At 55.2% G+C, this 22,444-nt stretch overlaps 1 protein-coding gene across 5 annotated transcripts; it reads right to left on the bottom strand.

The window, feature by feature from the left end:
• Window positions 1–336: 336 nt before the first annotated feature.
• CDIP1 (cell death inducing p53 target 1) lies at window positions 337–20,782 on the bottom strand. 5 transcript variants are annotated; one of them, XM_068146946.1, is made up of 6 exons: window positions 20,738–20,782; window positions 3,827–3,941; window positions 3,422–3,520; window positions 2,859–3,005; window positions 2,343–2,607; window positions 337–1,626 (listed from the first exon to the last, which is right to left on the bottom strand). In XM_068146946.1, exons 3-6 carry the CDS (start codon window positions 3,504–3,506, stop codon window positions 1,515–1,517), a joined length of 609 nt encoding a protein of 202 aa, XP_068003047.1. In that variant the 5' UTR covers window positions 3,507–3,520; window positions 3,827–3,941; window positions 20,738–20,782; the 3' UTR covers window positions 337–1,514. The 5 variants fall into 5 exon arrangements, with proteins under 5 accessions (XP_068003047.1, XP_068003051.1, XP_068003049.1 ...); XM_068146950.1 differs by having other exon boundaries at window positions 2,343–2,604; XM_068146948.1 differs by lacking the exon at window positions 20,738–20,782 and adding an exon at window positions 20,379–20,470.
• Between the last annotated feature and the right edge of the window lie 1,662 nt (window positions 20,783–22,444).

Here is a 22,444-nt window from a genome sequence, read left to right as displayed (position 1 = left end):
TGAGGCACACAGCTGCTCTTGGTGCTGTGCTGGGCCTCAATCCCTGGGCTTGATAGCAGAGGTACCCTCTGCCTTCCTTCAGCCCAGGCTTAAGAAGCTTTTCCTGTTCAGCTGAGTGCTTGGGCACAAGCAGAGGGGGTGGCCGATGGGGAGGGGCAGGAAAAGCTCCAGATACCCCTTCTAGGCTCTCTACTGCCCTGCCTCAGGCTGAGGTAGGGAAGCTGCTGATTATTTCTGCAGGGTTTGGTGCTGCTGTGTCCTATCCCTCCTCATCCTCAGCTCTCCTGGAGGTGTCTCTCTTGTGTGTTTGGAGCAGGAGAGAAGAAAAGAGGTCTGTAAGAGTTCAGGGTCTGTTATTTATTTACATAGAAACACTGACTAGTGCCACCTGTGAGCACACAGCTCCTGTGCAGGCCAGGCTGTGTCTGCACACCTAGGGCCAGGGCCTTTGCTCCAGGGGCTGCATGCTCCAGCTGCCCTTGCTGCAGGGGCTGGGGCCCGGGGCAGGGAGGAGCAGCCACAAAGGGGCTGGAAAAAAGCGCTAAGGTCCTCTTGCTCTAATCCATCACAGTGCTCTGGCAGCTCCTGGTGCTGCCTGGTTTGCCCCCTTCCTTCTGTTCCATTTCAGGTGAGCTAAAACCAAACCCCTAAGTCCACATGCAAGGAGGAGGAACCCAGGGGCTGCAGGGTGGATGTCTGCAGCCCCTGCCAGGCTCAGGCAGTGGCTCTGCAGGTGGGCAGAGGTCTGCTCCGGCGCTGAGAGCTGGCTGTGCCGCATGCTGGGGGCAGTTCTGGTAACAGCTTGCCAGACGGGTGAGGAAGTGCCAGGGGCTTCCCCTCCTGCAAAGAGCCACAGCAGGGGCTGGGAGGAGGTGCATGCAGCTGGAGCAGCCAGGACTGCTCGGGCAGGACGGAGGTGCTGATCAAGGGTGCAGTGCTGCTGCTGGTGCTCTCACTGTGCCTTGAAGATGGCTCTGCCTGATGTTCCTTGGGAAGGGGCTGCGAACCACACAGCTACCTGGCAGGTGTGGTACTACCCTGGCTCTGAGCCACCACCCCACCCCTTCCTAAAAGTGGTACAGGGACTGTGCTGCCTCTTCTGTGGGCTGATTGGGTCCCTCTTCCCCTCCTGCATGGCAGATTCCCCACCCTTGCATGCAGCAGCTCCCTGCAGCCAAGTACTCCTGTGGTGGGTGCCTGCAGCAGCTGCTTCTCCAGGTGAGAGGGACCTCACCAGCCCCCTGGGCCATACTGGGGTGCCCCTTGCTCCTCTGTGCTGCAGGGCAGCTCCACACACAGCAGGTGGAGGCCTGGCTCCCCCCTGCCCTGTGCACCCACCCCAGTGTCACCAATCCAGCTGTGCGCAGCGAGGAGCAGAGCCGGGGCAGGCGGGCACAGCTCTGGGCGGGCAGGAGCTGGGGGCAGGGCCAGAGGGGCACTGCCGCAGGGTAAGCGCAGGGGGTGGCAGAGGCAGAGGGCAGCAGCGGGGCTGGCGGCAGGGCTCCGGGGCGCTGTTAGCACATGCGCTTGTAGGTGTAGATGTAGGCCTTGCAGTTGGGGCAGGTGTGTGTCACATCCTTGAAGTCATCAAAGAGGCAGGGGATCAGGCAGCAGCAGAGGTCACACCTGGAGCACAGGAGAGGGCAGAGCAGGGTGAGTTTGGGCAGCCCCTGGGCACAGTCTGTGAGCACCGAGGGGGTTTCATAGTTTCATTCAGGGTTGGAAGGGACCACAAGGATCATCTAGTTCCAACCCCCCTGCCATGGGCAGGGACACCCCACACTAGATCAGGCTGGCCAGAGCCTCATCCAGCCTGGGCTTAAACACCCCCAGGGATGGGGCCTCGACCACCTCCCTGGACAACCCATTCCAGGGTTTCACCACTCTCATGGTGAAGAACCTCCTCCTCACATCTAGCCTGAATCTCCCCACCTCCAGCTTCATTCCATTCCCCCTAGTCCTGTCACTACCTGAGATCCTGCCCCTGGGAGCCAACCATCAGCCCCTCTGCGGCAGGAAGGGCAGCACAAAGCTCCCTGCCCCCTGGGGTGTGCTGTCACTACGAGAGTGAGAGCTGGGGGGAGGGGTGTGGAAATCACACCTCGTGTGCAAGGCGGCCTGACCTACCTCCAGCTGGGGCTGGGGCTGAGACAAGCACATCACTGCTGCCAGCCCTTGAGGGATGGATGACTCCTGCTTCTTCAGCAGTAACACCCCAGTGCCAAGGCCCTCCCACCATGCCCAACAGCTCAGCCAAGGCTCCCAGGAGCAAGGCTGAGCAACCACAGTCGCTGTGGGGCAGCTGGTGGCAGGGAGCCTCCAGCTCTGCTTGCAGCACCTACCCCACAAAGCAGCAGAAGAAGCCAAGAAGGAAGCTCATGAGCCCGATCTCGTAGGTGATCTTGGTGGTGATGGCTTGCTGGCAGTGGGGACACACAGTCTGCACAGGGGCACCCTGGAAGATCTCTCCCTGCAGCACTGTCACTGTGGTGGCAGCACCGGATGGGACAAGCACGGTCGCTGTGTGGCCGCCAGGAGAGGGGTAGTGGCCTGGGGGAGGGTAGTAGCCCATGGGGGGATGAGGGCCTGGAGGTGGGTAATAACCTGCTGGGAATGAGAAGCATGCACAAGTGAATACCCTTGGAGGCAGAAGGAGAAGATAGTTCCTTATGGGGAGGGGAGGGGCAGCACATCCTGCTCCAGGCTGCCCACAGCCTGAGCAGGCTCCAGTACAAGGCCTTAGACGGCCCCCCAAGACCCTCTTGTCACCCCCAAACTCCCCAGGGTACTGAGACACAGGTATGGAAAGTTGATCCTTGCTCAGCACCATCCCTGCCTCACAGCCCCTCAGTACTCACCAGGTGGCACATAAGGTGCAGAGCTGTCTGTGGGCATGTGTGGGGGCACAAACCCAGGCTGTGAGGGTGGCTCATAGGGGGGTGGCCCGAATTCAGGAGGGGGAATGGGAACCCCCTGGGGCTGTCCCACAACAGGGGCAACACCATCTGAAAAGAAACACAGAGTCAGCAGCCAGAACAGGAGAGCTGAGGGGCAGATGGAGGCTTGGCTGAGTGAGCTGGGGGCTGGCCCCAGCAAGGAAGGGAGCCACAACATTGTGGGGGTGAGGGAAGCAGGGGCACCCCCCAAGCCTCATTGTCTGGGCCCCAAAATTCCCAGAATCACTCCATGTTACCCACAGCAGCAAGTGGAGCTGCACTTGGAGGCCGCCTGCTCTTGTCACGGCCCTTGGGCCCTCCTGCCTCCCCAGAGCATGACAGATGGAGCCAGGCTGCACACATACCCCCAGCACACTGCACACCACAGGGCAGGGCTGTGAGGCCGCCACAGGCAGGGCCCTGCCACTCAGCCTGCTCCTGCCCACCCAGCAGCATCACCCCAGAGCTGGGGCCACCCCCAGTACCTGTGCCCGGGGGGGGGCCATGCTTCTCCTCGATCAGCGGTGCCGAGGGCCCTCCCGGGTAGGGCGGCGGTGGGTCGTTGGACATGGCTCAGGGTGGCCCTGCAAGCACAGAAGCCTTTAGGAGTGATGCCAGCCTTTGGCTGCACACAGACATCCACTGCAGCACTCTGCTGCCGAGGGAAGGAGGGAACAGGTGATGGAAGGGTCCAGGGCTGCTGCCATCGCTGACCTCAGCACCCCTGCCATGGGCAGAAACCAGGCTGCAGCCCCAAGGCTTTGCCCCAGGCAACGAATCCAAGGTCTAACAGCTCCTGCTGGCTCCCTCAGGCTTCCCCTGTGCCATCCAGGTGCAGAGCACTGCAGGGGAGGCAATCCCACCTTTAACAGCTGGAGACAACATTTTACCTGGGGTAAGCTTGTCCTGTCCTCTTCCTTGCCCTAAGGAGCTCAGAGGCCTCACCAGAGCTGAGAACAACAATTCTGAGCAGCACAGCTTGGAAGCCAGCTTACCCCACCAGACCTGCATGGAAGGAGACAGTGAGTGAGTTACAAAGATAGAGAAGAGCCCCTGCTATAGCAGGGCCTTGGCCACCACACCCAACCCCCTGCTGTCCCAGTGAAGGCATGGGGAAAGCCGCTCTGGGCAGGAACCACCCCCTCTGTGACCCCCTGACGGCAGGCATGAGGCTGCCACCTCCTGGGCCCGTGGGAAAGCTCCACCAGTGAGCTCTGCACCAAGGAACCTGAGCTCCCTCTTTGCTCTGGCTCAGTTACATCTGGTAGGACGTGACTAAAGTGGGAAGCAGAAAGGAGAAGCTGCTCACTCTGTGCTTGGGAAGGCTGCCCGCAGACGTGGGACACGGTGACACTGCTCTCAGGGCCCAGGCAGCAGCGCAAGGAGCTCCCCTTGTGGTCTGAGGAGCACCACACAACCCTTCGGTCTTTGTCCCCAGCGGGCCAGGAGCAAATGTGATGCTCCTGCTTGTCCCATTGCCCTTGGGCTCTGGCTCTCCCAGACAGGTCAGCACTCTGCCCTGACACTGCTGGTCTGGGACGGTCCCACTCCAGCAGCTCCCCACCACGCTGGAGAAATGCTCCCACACTGCAGCCAGCCCAACAACATCCCAAGGGCACAACCAGGGTGGCTTTGGGCCCCAAGAGATGGCCAAAGCTGGAGTGCTGGGCAACCCACTCAGGGCATGCCAACCTCCACTGCACTGCACAAGCCTCCACATGCACCAGGACAAGCAGCAAGCTCTGCCCCAGCCCTGCCTGCATTACAGGTGTACCTGCAGAAGTGGTTCTGGGGTTCAGCCACCTCCACCTGCAGCTGCTGGGTCAAGCTAAGCCAAGGCCTTGGTAAGCATGGGAAGGAAGATCCATCCCTCCCTAACCTGGTGGCTTTGCTTTACTCCACTCCTGTTTTCTAGCTCACACTCCCAGCCTCTCAGCAGCCTCCTGCAAGGTGGCAGGAAATCTAACCAGATCTCAGGTCCATGGAGGAGAACCACTGCCCATTGCTGATCAGGGAGGAGCACCAGGCCCCACTTCCAATTGCCAAGGAGCACCACAGCCTGTTCCTGATCCCCAGGAACTGAACAAAGCCCCAACAGGCACAGGCTCTCCCCAGGCTGGCTGTATGTACTAGTACTTCTCCCCAGATAGCTGCAGTGGGATGTTGCAGGGACACAGCTTCAAAATGTAATCCCAGGGCAGCTGGAGGTCACCTTCCTCCTGCTTTTCTCTCCCGTTTCTTCCCTAGCACCAGGGGCAGGAGAGGCAGCCCCAGGGCAGAGGAGTTTCACACAGAGCCCTTCCAGCAGAGGAAAGCACCTGAAGCACAGCACACTGCAGAGCCCTCCTTCTCCTTCAGTGACCTACAAAGCTACAAACTGGGCTGTGCTCTTTTTAGCTCCAGTGGGGATGGAAAGGGAAGGAAACTTACTCTGCTGAACACAGCCAACCCACCCTGCGCTCCCAGGAGCCCTGGACCTTCCTGTCCCCATGCCTGCAGGGTGGGCTCCTGGATGAGTCCAACCCAACTGGAGCATTCCCAAGTCCTTAGCTGGGGACAGCAGCCTGTGGGGGAGCTGGCTGAGCCCACAGCTTTTCTACTTTTAAGAGCTCTCCTCCCATCCCTGCTCAGATGCTGCCTTCCATAAGGCAACATCTTTCAGCACTCTCCAGCCTTACTCCCCCTGCCACCAAAGCAGCTGGTGAGAAAACTCAAGGGACAGAAAACCAAGAGGCAGCTCCACCCACGTGCTCCAGCAGCCACTCCAGAAGCATCCCTCAGATGAAGCAACAGCCCCAGACTGAGCCAGCAACTGATCCTGCCCCCCTGGCCAGCAGGAGGAGGCAGCCACCGGGCCCCGGCCAGTGGATCCGAGAGCCACGCGTGCCCCGGGGTGAAGAAAGCCGCAGGGGCTGCAGAGCTGCTCTGCTGCTGCTTGGCAGACTCAGCCACTCTTAATGCAATATTCTGCTTATTAAGAGAGATCTGTAAAGAGCAGGATGCTGGCTGTGTGCCCTTCCCAGGAGGCAAAGAAAGCCTGTTGCTTCTAAGCCTCTTAGAAGCTTTTCCTCCTGGGCTTTCTTTTATCTTCATGTGAGAAGCAGAAAACCCACCCCAGCCCACTTCTGCCAGAGAGCTGAGGGGGGCTGGAGGGCACGTGGATGGGAGCTGCCCCAGAACATCACTCACTGTCCTGGCACAGACAGCTTTGCAGGGGTCTCTCTCAAAAGCAGCCTGGACAAAGCAAAGCAAGACAGATCCTCCCCCTCGCACGCCCATGCAGCGCAGAGGACACCTTGCTCGCAGGAGGGTGCTAGCAGCACCCCTGCAAAGAGGCTGAGCTTCCCTGGGCAGGAGAGAGGGGAGCCAGGAGAGTCCTGAGGGGCTGAAGTAGGTCAGTGGTACCTGGGCACAGGCAGGTGAGCTGGGAAGATCCAGCCACTAAATAAAAGCATATCAGTATCTTGCATCCAAAGAGGATCCCCAGGAGCACGTCACAAGGGCTCTTGCTGCAGGTCACTGCCAGTTGTAGCCACTCGCTTTCAGTGAAGCTGACTTTGCTGTCTCTGTCTTGCCAAAGAGACAGGAGACTTCTGCCCATGGATAGATGGGCTTGGAGTCCAGTAGCAGCTCACAGCAAAGTCTTCACAGCACACAGAGCCTGCTATACCCTTCTCAGGGATCTCCAGCCACCCACACCAGCAGGATGAGCCCTTCTGCCTGCACACTCCAAACCTTAACCATGTTAGTTGAAGCACCAGTGCATTGCTGTGCCATGGAAACAGCTTAGCCCTAAGCAGCTGCTCTGCCATGGGAAGAACTCTGTGCTGGAATACCCACACTGACAGACAGCTGAACACTGAAAGGAAAAAGATGACCAAAACAACTTTACAAATCACTTTGGCCAAGTTTACCAGGCTCAGGGTCAAGACCTGATGGAGTCACCAATGCCAAGTACATGTCCTTTGGGAGAAGGACCCACATAAAACTCAGAAGGAGTCAGTCACCAGTAAAAGGATGGAGAGAGGAGAAGCTGTTCCCAGCCCAAACCCCACAGATTAGTTCTCAATGGCCTTAACTGGCTCCTCTAACTTCAACTAACTACAGAGATGAAGGCACTACACATTGGTTGCAAACAGTGCCCCTGTTAAAGGCAGGAGACAAGTGAAGGGCCCCTGTGGGCTGGCAGCATGACAAACCAAGCAGAACAAGGATCAGAGGACAGAGGGTACCCCCTGCATCAGCACATCCTTCTTTCCCTCTCTGGGGACCAGACCCCAACACTTCCCTTTGCATGCCAGCTGGGTGTTGGCTGTCCTGCTGCTATTCCCATGGGAAGCCTGCCCCAGCCCCACTGCTCTGACAGCCTTACAGTTTCTGGCTATGGCTTCTGCCCTTCCCCACTGCTGGCTCTGTGCTCCCTGGTTGACCCAGGGTCTCTTCCATGCAGCTTTTGGGTGAGGAGAACAAAGCCATGGCAACAGGTCTACACCCCTCCACCCAAACCAGGCCATGAGCCCCAGCCCTGAGAGGTCTGTGTGAGGTTTCTCTGCAGCAATGAGCAGAGCCACAGAGCAGCACACAGCCCACACATGGCTTCCCAAGCCACCTGCTTCTTGTGCTCAGCAACCCCAGCTCCAGTTCGTTAGGGATCAATAACTCAAAGTCCAAAGTTCCCACTACAGACACATCCAAAAGTGGTGACCACAAAGCTCTCCCAGCTGCCTACTGCAGCCACGAAGGGAGCTGATGGGTTTGGGTCCAGTCTTCCCTGATGGCTGTTACTTCTCTGTGCTACATCACACAGGATCACCATGGAAATAGTCTGGGATACAAACATGGCAAGAGGAAAAGATCTGCCCAACCAACCTGTGCTTCAAAGAGGTCAGAAACAACTGAGCCATGGTGTGCAGCGGGACCAGGGAACATCACACCACCAGAACAGGTCCTGAACACGTGCTAACATAGCATAAACCAGAGCAAGCCACGAGGACAGGCACAGGTAATGCCTGCACTGCTCAGGGAGCCAGGATTTGGTCAGTTATCACCATTCTGCCAGGCAGCAGCACTCTGCACTTCAGGCTGCTTCCTCCTGGATGAAACCAGCAAGTGTGAGACAAAGCTGAGGCAGGTGGAGCCGGCCACTGGCAAGTCTACCCAATGTGCACACCCTGACGGTGCAGCACTGGCCCTGTGCAGCTCTGAGTCAGCCTCACAGCACAGCTGAGATCCACTCCCACCAGCAGCAGCACAGTTTGTGCTGTCCTCGCTCCTCCCTCGTTTGATAACAGCAGACCCATAGCCCTTTGGCTTTGTTTTGTCTAGGTGAGCAGTGGCTCCAGCCACCAAAGCAGGAAGCAGCAGCATTTGTTCACGCTCAGCCACGTTCAGTGATGTTGGCACTTCAAAAATCACAGGATCATAGGATTATGAGGTTGGAAAAGACATCAAATCAAGTTCAACCTTCTACCCAACACTTCCATGACCACTAGACCACGTCCTGAGGTGCCAGATCTGCTTGTTTTCTGAACACCCCCAGGGATGACGATTCCATCACCTCCCTGGGCAGCCTGTTCCAATGCCTGACCACTTCTGTAGGAAAGAAATTGTTCCTAACATCCAACCTAAACCTCCTCTGGTGCAGCTTGAAGACGCTAAGCTGCTACTGCACATTTTTGGAGCACTTCCTCCATGAAGAAATTTCTGGTATTTAGCAAATGACAAAAAGCCACACTGAAATTAATAAATAAGAGGAAAGGATACAACAACTTCCAGCTTTGCTGCACACCAAACACACATAAACTGAAGCTTCCAGGCCTTTGTAAATAGATATCTAAGAGCAAAGGTGAGCACCCCAAGGAAGTCTGGGCTCCTTGACTGAGGCCAGCCTCCTTCCTCCTACAAAAGGATCAGCCTTACAGACATCACCATCCCAGCTTTCCTGAACGCAGGAACACCACCTGTGTGCCACAAGCTTCTACCTGCTCCAGAAAGAGAGAAATACTGAAACCGGGAAGGCAGACGAATGCAGTAGGGATGGGCACAGGAGGCAGGTCAGATGCCGGCACAGCGCCATTTGAACGAAAGCCTGCACAAGGGCAAGGAGAGACTGAACCACGCAGGGTCAGATGAGAGGTGGCCAGAGCCATACCCTGGCCGTGGGGAACACACCCGCCCTCCTCTACCACCCTGGCATATCCAAGCAGCATGGCGGCAGCCCGGGCCGGGCCTGCTCCGCGCCTCGGAGCGCCCGCGGCCCCGCAGCCTGCGGGGATGTGGCGCAGCCCCCGCCGCTCCCCAGCGCCCCCCACAGCATCAGCTCCTACCCGCACGGGAAAGGCAGCAGGGATCGCTGCTGGAAAAGCAGTCTCGGTAGTCGCTCCTGCCTGGGCTCTACGCACGGCAGCGGCACAGCGATGCCTTCCCTGCCAGCGAGCCAAACTTCCCCCTCAGCCTTGCCTCTTCCCATGCGCATCTGCTGCCGCCAGCCCGCACACCGCCTCCCCTGAGCCAGGAGGGAAGGAATCGGCCGCGGGCAGTGCTGCAGCCTCCTCCAGAAAGAGGACGGCCTGGCACTCCCCGGCCAGGGGCAGGCACCCCCTCGGCGAGCCGCTGTTAACCCCAGCAGCACCTCCTGGGCTGGGCACTCCGCGGCCGGGCCAAGCAGGCAGAGGGCGCATGCCTACCGGACACCGCCAAGCGCCGGCGGAAACCCGAGGCAGGAGCTGAAGGGAAGCTCTGCTCTTTTCCCTGGCTCTTACCCCAGCGGCTCGGCTGCATTTTCCTCCCAGCACCGCTGCCAGGGGGCACAAACCCCCCGTGCAGAGCAGCGGCTCTCCCCCACGCTTCTGCAGGCAGGACTCGGCTGTGGAAAACTGCTGCTTCCAGCAGGGTCAGACTCGTCCTTCGGCATGGGGCTGGAGAGCTCTGCTGGCAAAGCAGGACGGAGGCAGACTCTTGAAACACGGCTGCCAGGGAGAAGGTTATTCACCATTCAATCCAGCTACGGCAGACAGAGCTTCCCCCTGCTCTCCCCTACAGTCTGCAGATCTCTGGAGGAGCATCCCCGTTGCAGTCGTTTACCTTGGGACCTCGGACATGTCGTTTCACCTTCTGGGTACCACTGGCACTCAACAGACAGCTAAGAGCAGGACCCTGTGGAAGCCAGGTGCTGCATCCAAAGCAGGGCATTAAATCCAAACCACAATCAGATCACCTTCATGGCACAGCCGAGGCTCAGCCATCCCTAGCCAAAGACTCAAAATCAGTGCTCCACACAGCCCCCCTGCAGGAAAACTGGCCACAAAAACTCCTGCTAACACGAGGCTGGGTTATCTGAGACACCCACAAAGGGTTATGTGCAAGAGGAGCCTTTGTCAGGACCTGCTGCTGCCTCTGGGAGTCTCTCCAGTGCTATTCACCTCCAGATGGGCTGCCCAAGTGCTTGCTGGCTCTCCATACCGGGGCTGTGTTAGCAGGACCTGGTAACTGGAACATTTAAAGAAAAACACAGCCAAAACAAAGAGAACACACTGGGGCAGCTCTTGGCTCTCCATCCTGGGCTCCCAAGCTGCAGTGCACCCTTGTGGGAAGCACCATGCATCTGCAGAGCTCACTATGACAGCAGTGACATCCAGCAAGAGCCAAGAGGGAGATGGGTGAGCTGCCAGTGAGGACAGGCCATTACCCCACACTTCAAAACTGAACCCCAGCCCCTACACACTTAGGGGCACTGGGGAAGGCTCAGGTGTGCCCAGAGCACTCTGGATCACAGGGCAGCTGGACTCAGCTCCCAAAAGACAGTTTTGTGAACACAGAGCAAGTTGCAGCCAGGCTGCTGCTGGCTCTGGAAAACACTCCTCTTCCACTCAGGAGGGGCTTTCTGTTCAGACCTTACCAGCTGATCATGTGGGCTCAGGAGAGAAGATGAACTGCAACACTCCAGGAGTTCTCAAGGATTCAAAGATGCCATTGAAAAGAAACTCACAGAATGATTTGGGTTGGAAGGGACCTTAAAGATTATCTATCCAACCCCACTTCCATGGGTAGGGACACCTTCCCCTAGCCCAGGTTGTCAGCCTGAGTTCCTCTGCACCTTAGCAATCTGCTCAGCACAGAAAAGCAGGGTGCCACAAGCCAAATCTCTGTACCTTAGCAATCTGCTCCAGAGAGACTCAGTGAAGAAAAAGAAGGGTGCCATAAACCAGGTCCCCAGGGAAGCAGATTGCTGTTCTGTGAGACTTTAAAGTTCACAAACAGCCCAGGCTAACACCTGATAACATCCATGGGAAAGCACCAGCAGCATCTGCAGCTGTTGGCTGGAATCCTGTGCTGAATCCTGCATTACATCATCCATCTGAAAGCCAATTAATGTTAAAACACAGTCTGCAATAATCCAGAGCAATTAACACCAGCATCTATTCCAGTACTAGTGGTTTAATGTAACACCAAATTCAACTGTGCCACAAGACTAGTTGTTCATTTAAAGAAACCAACCAAAAACCAAACTCCAGCTTGAGAAGCTTAACAGTGAGCACAAGTCCCAGAGGAGTTGGGGCACAAGCTCCACAGCTCTTTGCAGTAACAGCTCTGTAGCTCACCTCTGATGGCAGCCCCTAACTGATGCTTAAGGCTGAGTTAGGAAGCAAGCAAAGGCAGAAGGATCCTCCTGTCAGTCCCTCCCACTCCCAGCACTCAAAAGGGTTTTAGGGATTAGGTGGCCTGGAGTTTCTCCACAGACCATACAAATTCCTTTCTTCCCCAGCCCACTGAGCTCTGCCACAGACAGCAGTAGCAAGCCCTGCTCTTCAGTTACCTACAGGAAAAGGTTTCTCCTGCTGTCACAGCCTGCTGCCTGTGCATTGCAATGGCACCTCCCAGCTCTGGCATGAAGATGAACACAGGGTGATGACCCACGACGTCTCACAGCACAAGTCAGGAGTTTGTAGTTTCCCTTCCCCAAACTATACTAAAAATAGATTATTCTTTGAAGCACCCCATGTGTTCTTGTTATTACTCCTTCATTATGTAGAATTTGGTGAGAGGAAGTCCAATAATACAGTGACATGGTTGCTGAATCAAACTGATTAGCTGTGTGACTTCATTAACTAACCCAGTCAGCTCCAAGTGGGGAGGAAATTAGAGTCATAGAGGATCAGCACTTTTGTGGAGATGTAGCCTCAATTTGTCCCCAGAACTAATCAGAGCCCAAGAGCCTGTATTCATAACTCCCTTGCAGATTCTGCAGCACAATGAAATGGTTTGGAACACAGTGGTGGTGATTCCAGAGCCTTTTTCCTTCCAAGAGATGTACAAAATAGAGGTCGTGGTGCTGGTGTTCTCTAATCTGAGGCATAGCACCAGCTTGCTATAGGCCCCAACTCCAGCCTCCAGCATTAGCATTTGCTGTCCTCAGAGCCCTTCCTTGGCACCAGAGAAGCTGCTGACACTTAGATTTAACAGGTACAGTGTCACCTTGCTATTTTTTTTCCCCTGAGGACTTGTGAGAAGTGCTCTATGTCATAAGGCTATGGCTTGCTCTTGGCAAAGAAGTTTGGGCTTAAGTAGGAGTGTCTGAAATCTCTCCCAAGTCCTATTGCCAACCAAGAGGAGCCATGCACATCCAGAGACACGTGCACTGGAGGAACTCCTTCATGCTGAGGCCACTCATGTTATCATACTTACCTTCTTTCTCCTACAGCATGACCACACCTTGCTGTTTCCAGACCAGGACCTCTCTCCCAGTAGCCCAGTGCCCTGCTAGTGTGGGACTTGCACATCCCAAGACAGTTTGACAGGAGGAGAGTATCCTGCCCTTTCCTGATCCCAAGCCCAGATCCCCTGGGCTGTTCAAAGACAGATGACAGTGTCCTAGCTCACAGAACAGGAAACCCCCAGGTCAGTCAAGTGCCACTGAGTGTGCCCATGCTGGGTCATCTCCAGCAGCACCACAGTGGCTCAGAGGGAGTACTGGGACAGCCTCCTGAGTCACACACAGGTTCTGCCAGACCCATTTCTCCCTCCAGTTCCAGCTAGATCTGGCTTGTCTGCACTGACTTCCCAGTCCAGGGAAGTACTTTTTATTCCAAAGCATTTTGTGACTTTGGTTTCAGTTTTCAGCACTGAGTTTCTGTCCACTCTTTATAACCCCTTCCCTAAAATTCTGTTATCTGCTGAACAAAGCCACCTAATGAGCTGCTACATAGCTGTCCCATAGCTGCTTCCCCAAGAACCTCCTTTGCCACTGCTGCTTGCTCCAAGGCTACGCACAGCAGTCCTGCTGAGGGAGACCACAAAGCCATAAACTTCAGCAGATCTGGCAAGAGCACTGCCCAAGACCCAGATCAGCTAAGCCAAGTTCAGCAAGACCTGCCATTAGACACAAAGAGATGTATTGCCCCTGACAAACAAGGGTGATGGAAGAAAGATGATGTCCTCATACCTCTGCAGGCCACAGCTCCAGGCACCATCCTACCTTTGGCACAGGTGGGACATCACCTGGGCACAAGCCATGCTGAACTGCAGACAAAGCAAGCAGAAGACCTCTTGCTGAAAAGCCTGACACAGCAGCTGGCTTCAAAGCATCCCCAACACACCAATGCCTCTTCCAGTCCCTGTTCTGAGCTTTTCTAACCCCCCTCTCTGCCTCTTGGTCAAGGCAACCCCTCACAGCTCCAATCAGAAACATGGCTGGGTTTCAGACAGCCCTCAGGCTGGGTCACTGCTCACAGCAGGGGCTGAGGCTGGGGAGAATTCCAGCACCCTGCTGCAGCAGGGGTGTGGAGCACTTCCCCTGTGGGGACAGGCTGAGAGAGTTGGGGCTGTTCGGCCTCAAGACAAGAAGGCTCCAGGGAGACCTTACAGCAGCCTTCCAGTACCTAGAAGGCACCTACAAAAAAGTTTGGGAGGGACTTTTTACAAGGGCTTGTAGTGATAGGATGAGGAGCAATGGCTTTGAGCTGGAAGAGGGCAGATTTAGAGTGGGTATTAGAAAGAAATTCTTTCCAGTGAGGGTGGTGAGACACTGGAAAAGGTTGCACAGGAAGGTTGTGGATGCTCCTTCCCTGGAAATGTTCAAGGCCAGGCTGGATGAAGCCTTGAGCAACCTAGTCTAGTGAAAGGTGGCCCTGCCCATGGCAGGAGGTTGGAACTAGATGATCTTTAAGGTCCATTCCAACCCAAACCACTCTACAGCTCTATGGTGCTGCCTTTAGTCCACGAGTTCCTCCCAAAACAAAGCTGTGCTGACCCTCGGGGGTTCCTCTCCTTCTTAGATGGGTGGCCTGCTTTTGATTGAGAGAAATAAACAATGAAACACACAGGATTGATTTTCCTTAATCACCAGCCAGAAATCTAATCTCAGGTTACCAGCAGCACCCCGAGCACAGCTCTCTTCAATCTCCCCTTTAAGTGAGGTGCTGCGGGTAGCGGCACGCGTGGACCTCACAGCTGCGGCGAGCGGAGCTGCCTGCATCACAGCAACTCATTTATTCTCAGAAAGGCTAATTTAATCTGGCAGGGAATGTTCTCCAAGCCTCCTCACACAGAACAGCTTTTCTTTTGGTTGGCTTAACAACAATACAGCATATCCAAAAACGTGGAGGGATGCTAAAGAAGAACACTGCCCTTGTGTTTGGAGTCCTCTGGCACTTTTGTCTTGAGAAGTTTCCCTTGGTAACCACAGGCTTGGAGAAAACCATAAAGTGCCTCTGTTGGGTTTGAGAGCCCAACTGTATTTTCAAGACAAAATATACACCAGGCTCAGGCTACCCCTCCCTTCCCCCCCCCCAACAACTGTCTTGACAGAGAGAGTTGTGCTGCTAATAAAACTAAAATCCAGCAAAGGTGGTTGAGTAGGGAAGCTCAACCATGCAGCTGCACAGCCAGCGTGGTGCTCAGCACACCTGGCCCAGGGTGTGCTACCTGCCCCTGCAAGGTGACTTTCCCAGCCTACACTACAGAGTGATAAACTTCAGAAGACATTCAAAAGCTCTCTGTGTTAAGAAGCTGTGTAACAACAACATGAAACATTTCAGGGGCAGCAGTGTTCAGCTTTCCAGCCTCCGCTATCCATGGAGGGGAGGGGGCAATAACTACTTAAGGAATCAGTAAACTTTTATTAATTGCTTTTGAATTCTAGTTCTTGTTTTCCCCTTCTTTGCAAGGGGCAATGTATCCACAGTCATGTTTAGTTACCTGAACCAGAGTGTGCAGCCTCTTAGCTCTGCAGCAACAGTCACCACATCACCTGTGTCACACAGACACAGCATGAAGTGGTCCTTATGAACCCCCATACAAGGTAGATCACAGGAGAAACAAGCCCCTTGGAATTAGAAGAGCTGAAACCAGGGGGGTTCATAGAATCACAGAATCCCAGCATGAGGCAGAGTTGGAAGTGACCTCTGGAAATGAACTAGTCCAACCCCACCCTGCTAAAGCAGGGTCACCCACAGCAGATTGCTTAGGAACACAACATCCTGGGCTGGTTTGGAATCTCTCCAGAGGAGACTCCACAACCTCTCTGGGCAGCCTGTGCCAGGACTCCAGCACCCTCACACCAAAGAAGTTTCTCCTCCTGTTCAGATGGAACCTCCTGGGTTCCAGTTCTAGTTTGTGCCTATTGGGAACTAGTGACAAGAGTCTGGCCCCATCCTCTTGCGCCACATCCTTTAGCTCTTGCTGAGCATGGAGAAGATCTCCTCTCAGGCTGCTCTTCTCCAGGCTATTGGTTTTAGCTTTACAATAGACAGAGCTGCAGGAGTCTAACCCTCTCTGCTCTTAGGAGCGGCACCACCGTCCTGCTGCAAAGGAAAAGCCAACGCTGTGCAAGGACCACAGCACGGACCACGTCTGAGAGGGCTCCTTTGGTACAAGGCCAAGAACACACCCCCAAAGGGTGTCCAACAACTCAGTAATTCAAGAGCAAGGATTTGGTAATTCAAAAGCAAGGATACAAAAAAAAGGGGGAAAAAAAATCAGAGGGAGCTGAGCATTTAGACAAGCCAGAGGAGAAGAGATCCAAACCAACACAACACTCCCCTTGTTCCTATCTGTCAGGAACTGCTGTCCCAAGAATAGCCTATTCAGAAACCAGGAAACTCAGAGCAGCAGGGAAGGGCTGAGTCATGGCCATTTGGAAAGAAAAAAACCACACACAACAAAACAACCCAAAAGGGAAGGACAGAAAACACGGACAGCAGCTGTTCTGGGGCTTGGAGATAGGAGCAAGCCAATCCCAAACACATTAGCCAGTCCTTGGTTTTTTCCCCCCAAGCTCTGCAAATGTATGGTGTTGCCATAAAAAGCAGCCAACCCTCCCTCTGCTCCAGGGAGGCAAATTTAGATCAGGTAAAGCCGGTGGGGCTTCCCAGCACCAGCCTCTTAACACCCCCCCCAGCCCTGCACGGCTGCAGGGACACAAGCTGCTCCCCTTTTACATCCTGATCTTTGCCTTTCTTTGTTCCTCTACAGCATCAGCATCCCACTATCACAAAGACAGGCTGGACAGAAGCTTTCCAGCAGAAGTGCAGTCTACTTCAGGGATGCCATTAGCAGAGGGCATGGAGCCATTTCCCTTGCCCACACTGGAAGGCCAGGAGCTAAACTTGGAGGGTTTCCTACAACTCTCTGCGAAGGGCTGAGCAGAAGGCAAGGGCCCCCAGCCCGCAGCCAGCCCGCACAAGACAAGGGCCCCCAGCCCGCAGCCAGCCCGCACAAGACAAGGGCCCCCAGCCCGCAGCCAGCCTCAGCACTGCCCAACTCGCCCCTAGAGAAGACCAGGCTAAGGTTCAGTTCGTCTTAAGTCTTCCCACGTGACAGTCTTTGTTCTGTGACCTAAATCAAATCAATTTTACAATGATTCTCCCCAGGACAGTAATCTTACTCACTCACCCATAATCTAGAAGATTATACCTGCTCTCCAGCTGTGGGGAAGCACAAGGGATTTGGGAGCAGTGAGGGCTTATTTTTAACACAATTCCTCAATGATCCCTCACAGACTCAGGAGGGGGCTGTGTTTCTGCAGTCAAGTTACTGCACTTCAAAACAGGTTGGGAAAAGAAATCTCTATTTCATTGTGCAGTGTGGGGTCCTGACAAGTTAGAGATCCAAAGGTACAAGTGGGAAGACCCTCAGATCTTACCTGAGCCTGCTGACCATGCTGGCTGTCCCCAGAGGCTGCTAAGAGAGTTCAGATTAAAGATAGCTGCAGTAAAGTAGGGCCTCACACAGGAGATGTGTGGCGTGATGCAGCTTCCTTCCTACCACCTTCCTGTGATCCAGCAGAGGCCTGCTGACCTCTCTGGGCTGTCAAACAGCCCTTTTTCACCCCAAATACAACACATTTAAGACTGCAGCCATGAAGCAGCTTGGAATGAATGAGCCCAAAGCCAAACTATAACAGCATCTGAAAGTTTCCCTGAGTGTCTTCTGCCAGAAATAAAACCTGAACTCCCCTGCCTCAGAGAACTTATACTGTTGAGAGAATGGGAGTATGTTTTCCTACAGCATCTGTTCTAATTATGATCCCTTTGATCAGAGCAGATCTGTCCTTTGCAGAGCATGCCAAGATGTGACAGTGCCCATGAAGATCATACTACTCCCCTCCAGCTGTGAGAGTAACAACAGGAAAGCAGCCTGGTGACTATCACATCCCAAGGCAGAAGTTGCTCATCGTGTGTTTCATGAAGGGAAAAAAAGGTACCCAGGTATCTGTGTGCAAACTGGTGTGCTCAGGTGCCTCACCTGAATCCTGCAGGTCAGCTGGGTTCAGGCAAGAGCATTTTGCCTGCAGAACAGCTGTAAATCCAAAACCAACAAAAAACCTCCAACTATGTGCAGGACAACTGAAGTTCTCGCTACAAACCACCACCTTGACTGTATTGGGGAAGAGGGAAGAGCACTCTACAACTAAAATCTTTTCTTCTAGAACATCACTGACTGTTGCTAAGAGCCACGAGGCAAATCACCATCTGTGTGCTGCTTTCCATCTCTGCTGTCCTCCCTGTTTCCAGCAGCTTTGTACAGATCAGCCTGGGAGAACAGCACCTTCCTCCTGTCTGATGAGAAGCTGGCATACCTGTTTAGAAGCTTCAAGGCATAGTCAGCCCTGCTGCTTTTGCTATTATTTTAACCTCCATGTTATGCACATACAATTTCTTCCTTGTCTCTCCTGGCAGTCACCAATCTTCTCCTTGGCTTGGTGCAAAGCTGTGTAAACATAAGTCTGCACAGAGAAAAAGTCTGACAGTACCCATGGGACATTCACCACACACAGAGGGCTGTGGTAGTTCCAGCAAAAGCGATGCACAGCCCCTAACAAAAACCAAACACACACACACACTCCACACAAACTTCAAGAGCTTTAAAAAGTTCTTTCCATCTAGGATACTCTTTCCTGATTAAAGCAAGTATAGGAAATCAAATGCAGGGCTTTACAATAGCACCACAAACAGACATACCACAGCTAATTTCATCATTCTCTTTACCTAGAAGCAAAAACCTGGTCTTGGATCAGAGCCTGTGTGTCTCCTTCCAAAACCACTCATCCTCACCCTGGAAGAGCTCTGCCTCAGTCATATCTTTTAAGTACAAGCATTTAGTTGCTAAATTCACATCTGAAGGAGAAAAAAACATAATCTTTTACATAATAAAGTTACTTACAACCCTTTTCTGCTCCATTAGTGAGCAATACTGGCAATGGGAACACTTCTGCAGGTAACAACACTGAGCCAAGGACCCAAACCCCACTGAAGCACACAGTGTGGGTGTTGTGGACAGGCTCTTGTCTCACCCCTGGCTGAAGGCCCTTCAGCTACAGGAGTGCATTAGCTGTGCTCCCAGAGTGCATCCTCCAGTTGTGCTTCACCCAGAAGGAAAGCAGTTGCCACACTTTGATTTCCCAGGAACAGGAGTGGCTGATTAGGAAGTGAGCTTCACAAACATCCTCCTCAAACAAAACAAGGTCCTGATGGAGACAAAACAAGGTCCTGGTGCAGACACCCTCCCTCCTTTCCTAACAGCAGCTGAGGCTGAACTCCAGTCAGAACAGAAACATAAGGAACTGAATTTCAGGTGTAGGACCTGTTGGGAGCAGCACAAGAAACTCAGCAGGGTCTTGCATCTTCTTAGTAAGGGCTCAGGCTCTGAAACAGAAGCTTGTTAACTGTCCCAGTCAAGCCTGGCAAGATCTTTTGGTAGTCAGCATACAAACATGCCCATCCCTCCTCCCAGCACCTCCCTGAGTACAACCTTGAGCAGGTGCAGCCACTGCAGCCTCATCACTCATAGCTATAACCACAGCTGGGGAGGATTGAGCCTGCTTGCTCCATTTGGCATGCAGGGGACACCTGGAGACATTGCTCCATCACCCAATCCTTATTACAGCCTCGTCACCTGTCTGTGCTCAAGCCACACCACTGGACAGCCTCTTACCATCAGTTCCCCGAGTCACTGACTCCCAGTGACACCTTGGGCCAAAGGGAAAACACGTAGGCTTGCAAAAACTTGGAGAAGTTTACCCTCAAGCATGATTCCTGTGGATAATCCAGAGGACACTGGCATGACCATGTCCATCCTGGCCTCACTGTTCCTGCTCAACTGCATGGCCCTGCACCTCCTTTCGAGTCCCAAGCCCCACCCCTCCATTTACCAGCAATTCCAATCCTCTGTTCTTTTCATTAACCACCTGAACGCTGCCTTAGCAGCTCCTACCATTTTGCCTCTCCACTCTCCTTAGGACTGCAGAACCAAGACCACTGTAATGGTTAAAGACCTCCCAGCCTCCCACGAACATTTATTCATTGGCATTTGTTGTTGTGCTTGGTATCCATTAGCTGAATGAGCTCTCATTTCACATGGCTCACATGGCCAAAGTGCTGATGGACAACACTACCTCAATCATCATCATTTCTTGTCCTGCTTGTCAAGACATTAGAGGCTCTTTCAGCTCCTCTAAAACGGGCCCATCATTCCTGATGACTGAGCAGGCAGTTCCAGCCCAAGCCCATGTCTCTCGAGCAGGGATGACTGGAAACATACACACGCACTTATACCTCGGCCTGGCTTCCTGCTCTCCCAGGGATCTGTTTTAGGTAATGGATCATAGTTGCTCTTCTCACAGCTGTGCCCTGCCAGCAGCTCCCTGCCGTCGGCTCTGCAAGCTGGCACGACCTGCGTCGGGCTGCAGCGCTCGCCTTACAGTGGAAAGTCTTTTCCCAAGTACACGACCTCGCTTCCCACCCGATTAAATTTCATCCCGTGCCCGCGGCTCCAGCCCTCCAGCACGTCCCGATTCTCCCAACCCTTCCCTGCGCTGCCGAGGGCATAAAGCTGAAGCTTTCGAAGATTTTAGTAGCACTCTGTGGACTACGGACAGCATTAAAACCCGGTCCCAGGCCCGGGCTGCCTGCTCCTCTCCCGGCCCACATCCCCATCCCTGCAGACCTCTCCTTCCCGGGACGCAGCTCCGCAGCGAACGCAGAGCCCTTCCCTCTGCGGGAGACGCGAGTCCTGCCTCAGATTGTTAGCTGGGGATTTACTGTCGTCCCCCTTTTTCCGATCAGCGGCCGATGGTGCCAGACTGCTGCGTTCCGCGGCCGTGCTCGGTGTCCCCACCGCTCCAGCCGCTCTCGCTACCGGGAGGCCGCCGCGGCCTGCCCGGGAACTGGGGGGGGGCCCGGCCCCGCCGAGCCTCCCTCGCTGCCCGCCGCCTCTTCCCTCCTCGCCCCGCTCCCCACTGCTCCCCACAGCCCAGCTGGACCCCGCGCACGACCCCCGCCTCGGCCCCGAGGAGAGGAACCTACCGGCTCCCGGCGGCGGCTCCGGCACCTGCCGGCTCCGGGGAGGGGCGGAGGCGGTGCCGCGGCGGGGCGGGACGGGGACGGGGACGGGGACGGCTCCCCCGGCTCGGGCTGGGGTCCGTTTGCCGCGCCGCGCCGCTCCAGGACGAGACTGGGGGTTGCGCTCCGCGCCAAGCTGAGGAAGGGCCTAATCCTCTCCGCCAGGCCCGGCAGCACCAGCGGCCTGGTCCCGCTCCCCCGAGCCGGGCTGCACCAGGGCCGGAGCTGGGGCAGAACCCCCGGCCGCGTCTGCAAGGGCCCCCCGCCGCAATGTCCTGTCCTGTCCTGTCCTGTCCTGTCCTGTCCCCCCGCCGGTGTCCCAGCCCAGGGCGTCCCCGGGGGGCCGGGGGAAGCCATCGGGAGTGTCACCGTCTCGCTGGCGGAGCTGGCGGACGCGGGGTTTGGGACAGCTGATCGCCAGGGGCCACAGGTCGGTGCCCCTCGCGTCCCCCTGCGATGCCTCCTGGAGCACCTGAGCGCGCAGGAGGTCACAGCACAGGTGGGAGAGAACGAGACGGCTCTCCTGCAGCCCACTGACAGTGTGGCCGGGGGGAAGCCTGCTTGAGTTCAGCAGCAGTCCTGGCTCAGGAATGTGGAGGGGCAGCCGAGCCGCCCCAGCAGGCCCCCGGGCAGCAAAGAGCTGCCAGCCAGCCCCTGGCCAGGCAGCCACCAGGGAGAGGCAAATCGTGCAGCTGAAGAAGAGGATCGAGGCGGATGAGGAGGGAAGGATGGAGAGGTGAGAAAACACTCTCTGGATATTGCAGGTCTTACCCTACAGGGTGTCACAGTGGCGTGTGACCTATGCCACATCCTGCCCAACGTGAGGTCCTGCCCTATATGGAGTCCAGCCCTATGCCATGTTCTGCCCTGCCCAGTGTGCCATCCTGCCCAGCGCTGCCCTGTCCCATGCAATGTCCTGTCCTGTACAAGCACCCTGCCCTACGTGTTGTCCTGGTTTATGCCATATAATCCTGCCCTATACAATGTACTGCTCTGGGTGACATCCTGCCCCACACAGTGTCCTGCCCTATGCAGGATTCTGTTGCGTGCAGTGTCCTGCCCATGTAGTGACACCTGCTGTCCCAGGACCCGAAAGCCCAGGATAAGTGTGGAAGTGCCTTCCTGACTCCAGTGGCCCCAGCTCCACTGTGGGGAATAATTAAAGAGCAGTATTTTACCAGAGCCACCATCCAAAGTTTCATTCTGTCACTTCTCACGTGCCCCTGGGGCTCTTGCTCTGAGATACATGTCTGTTGGGTCCCATCCTGCCCTGGCAGTTGTGCTTGGTCACCCTGTGCTGGACATGCAGCTCTCATTCGCTCAGCTTGAACAGCAGCAGCCCTGTTGGATTCTGCTTCTCTGTTCTCCATGGCACAGCCAGTGGCTGAGCTGCAGCTGCTGGTGGCGCTGCCTCATTGGCAGGCAGTCCCCACACTAAGGCAGGATCCTGTAGGAGACATTGCCATGGCACAAACTGAAGTTACTTGGCTGTTCAGGTTTAGATTTGGAATGGGAAACACATCATGGAACATCAGAGACCCTCTTTGCTACAGCCACTCATTGCAGCATAAGGATGAGTTAGATAGTCACAAAGTGGTGGGGTCTGGAAGGGACCTCTGAAGATCATCACCTCCAGGATCACCTGGAGTAAATAACCCAGGAACATGTCCA

This window comes from Melanerpes formicivorus, unplaced genomic scaffold, assembly GCF_026170545.1.
Source record: "Melanerpes formicivorus ecotype bairdi unplaced genomic scaffold, bMelFor1.0.p_v2 SCAF_14, whole genome shotgun sequence".
Classification (NCBI taxonomy): Eukaryota; Metazoa; Chordata; class Aves; order Piciformes; family Picidae; genus Melanerpes; species Melanerpes formicivorus.
Note: the sequence above shows the minus strand (reverse complement) of the source record. Positions and strands in the feature narration are given on the sequence as shown.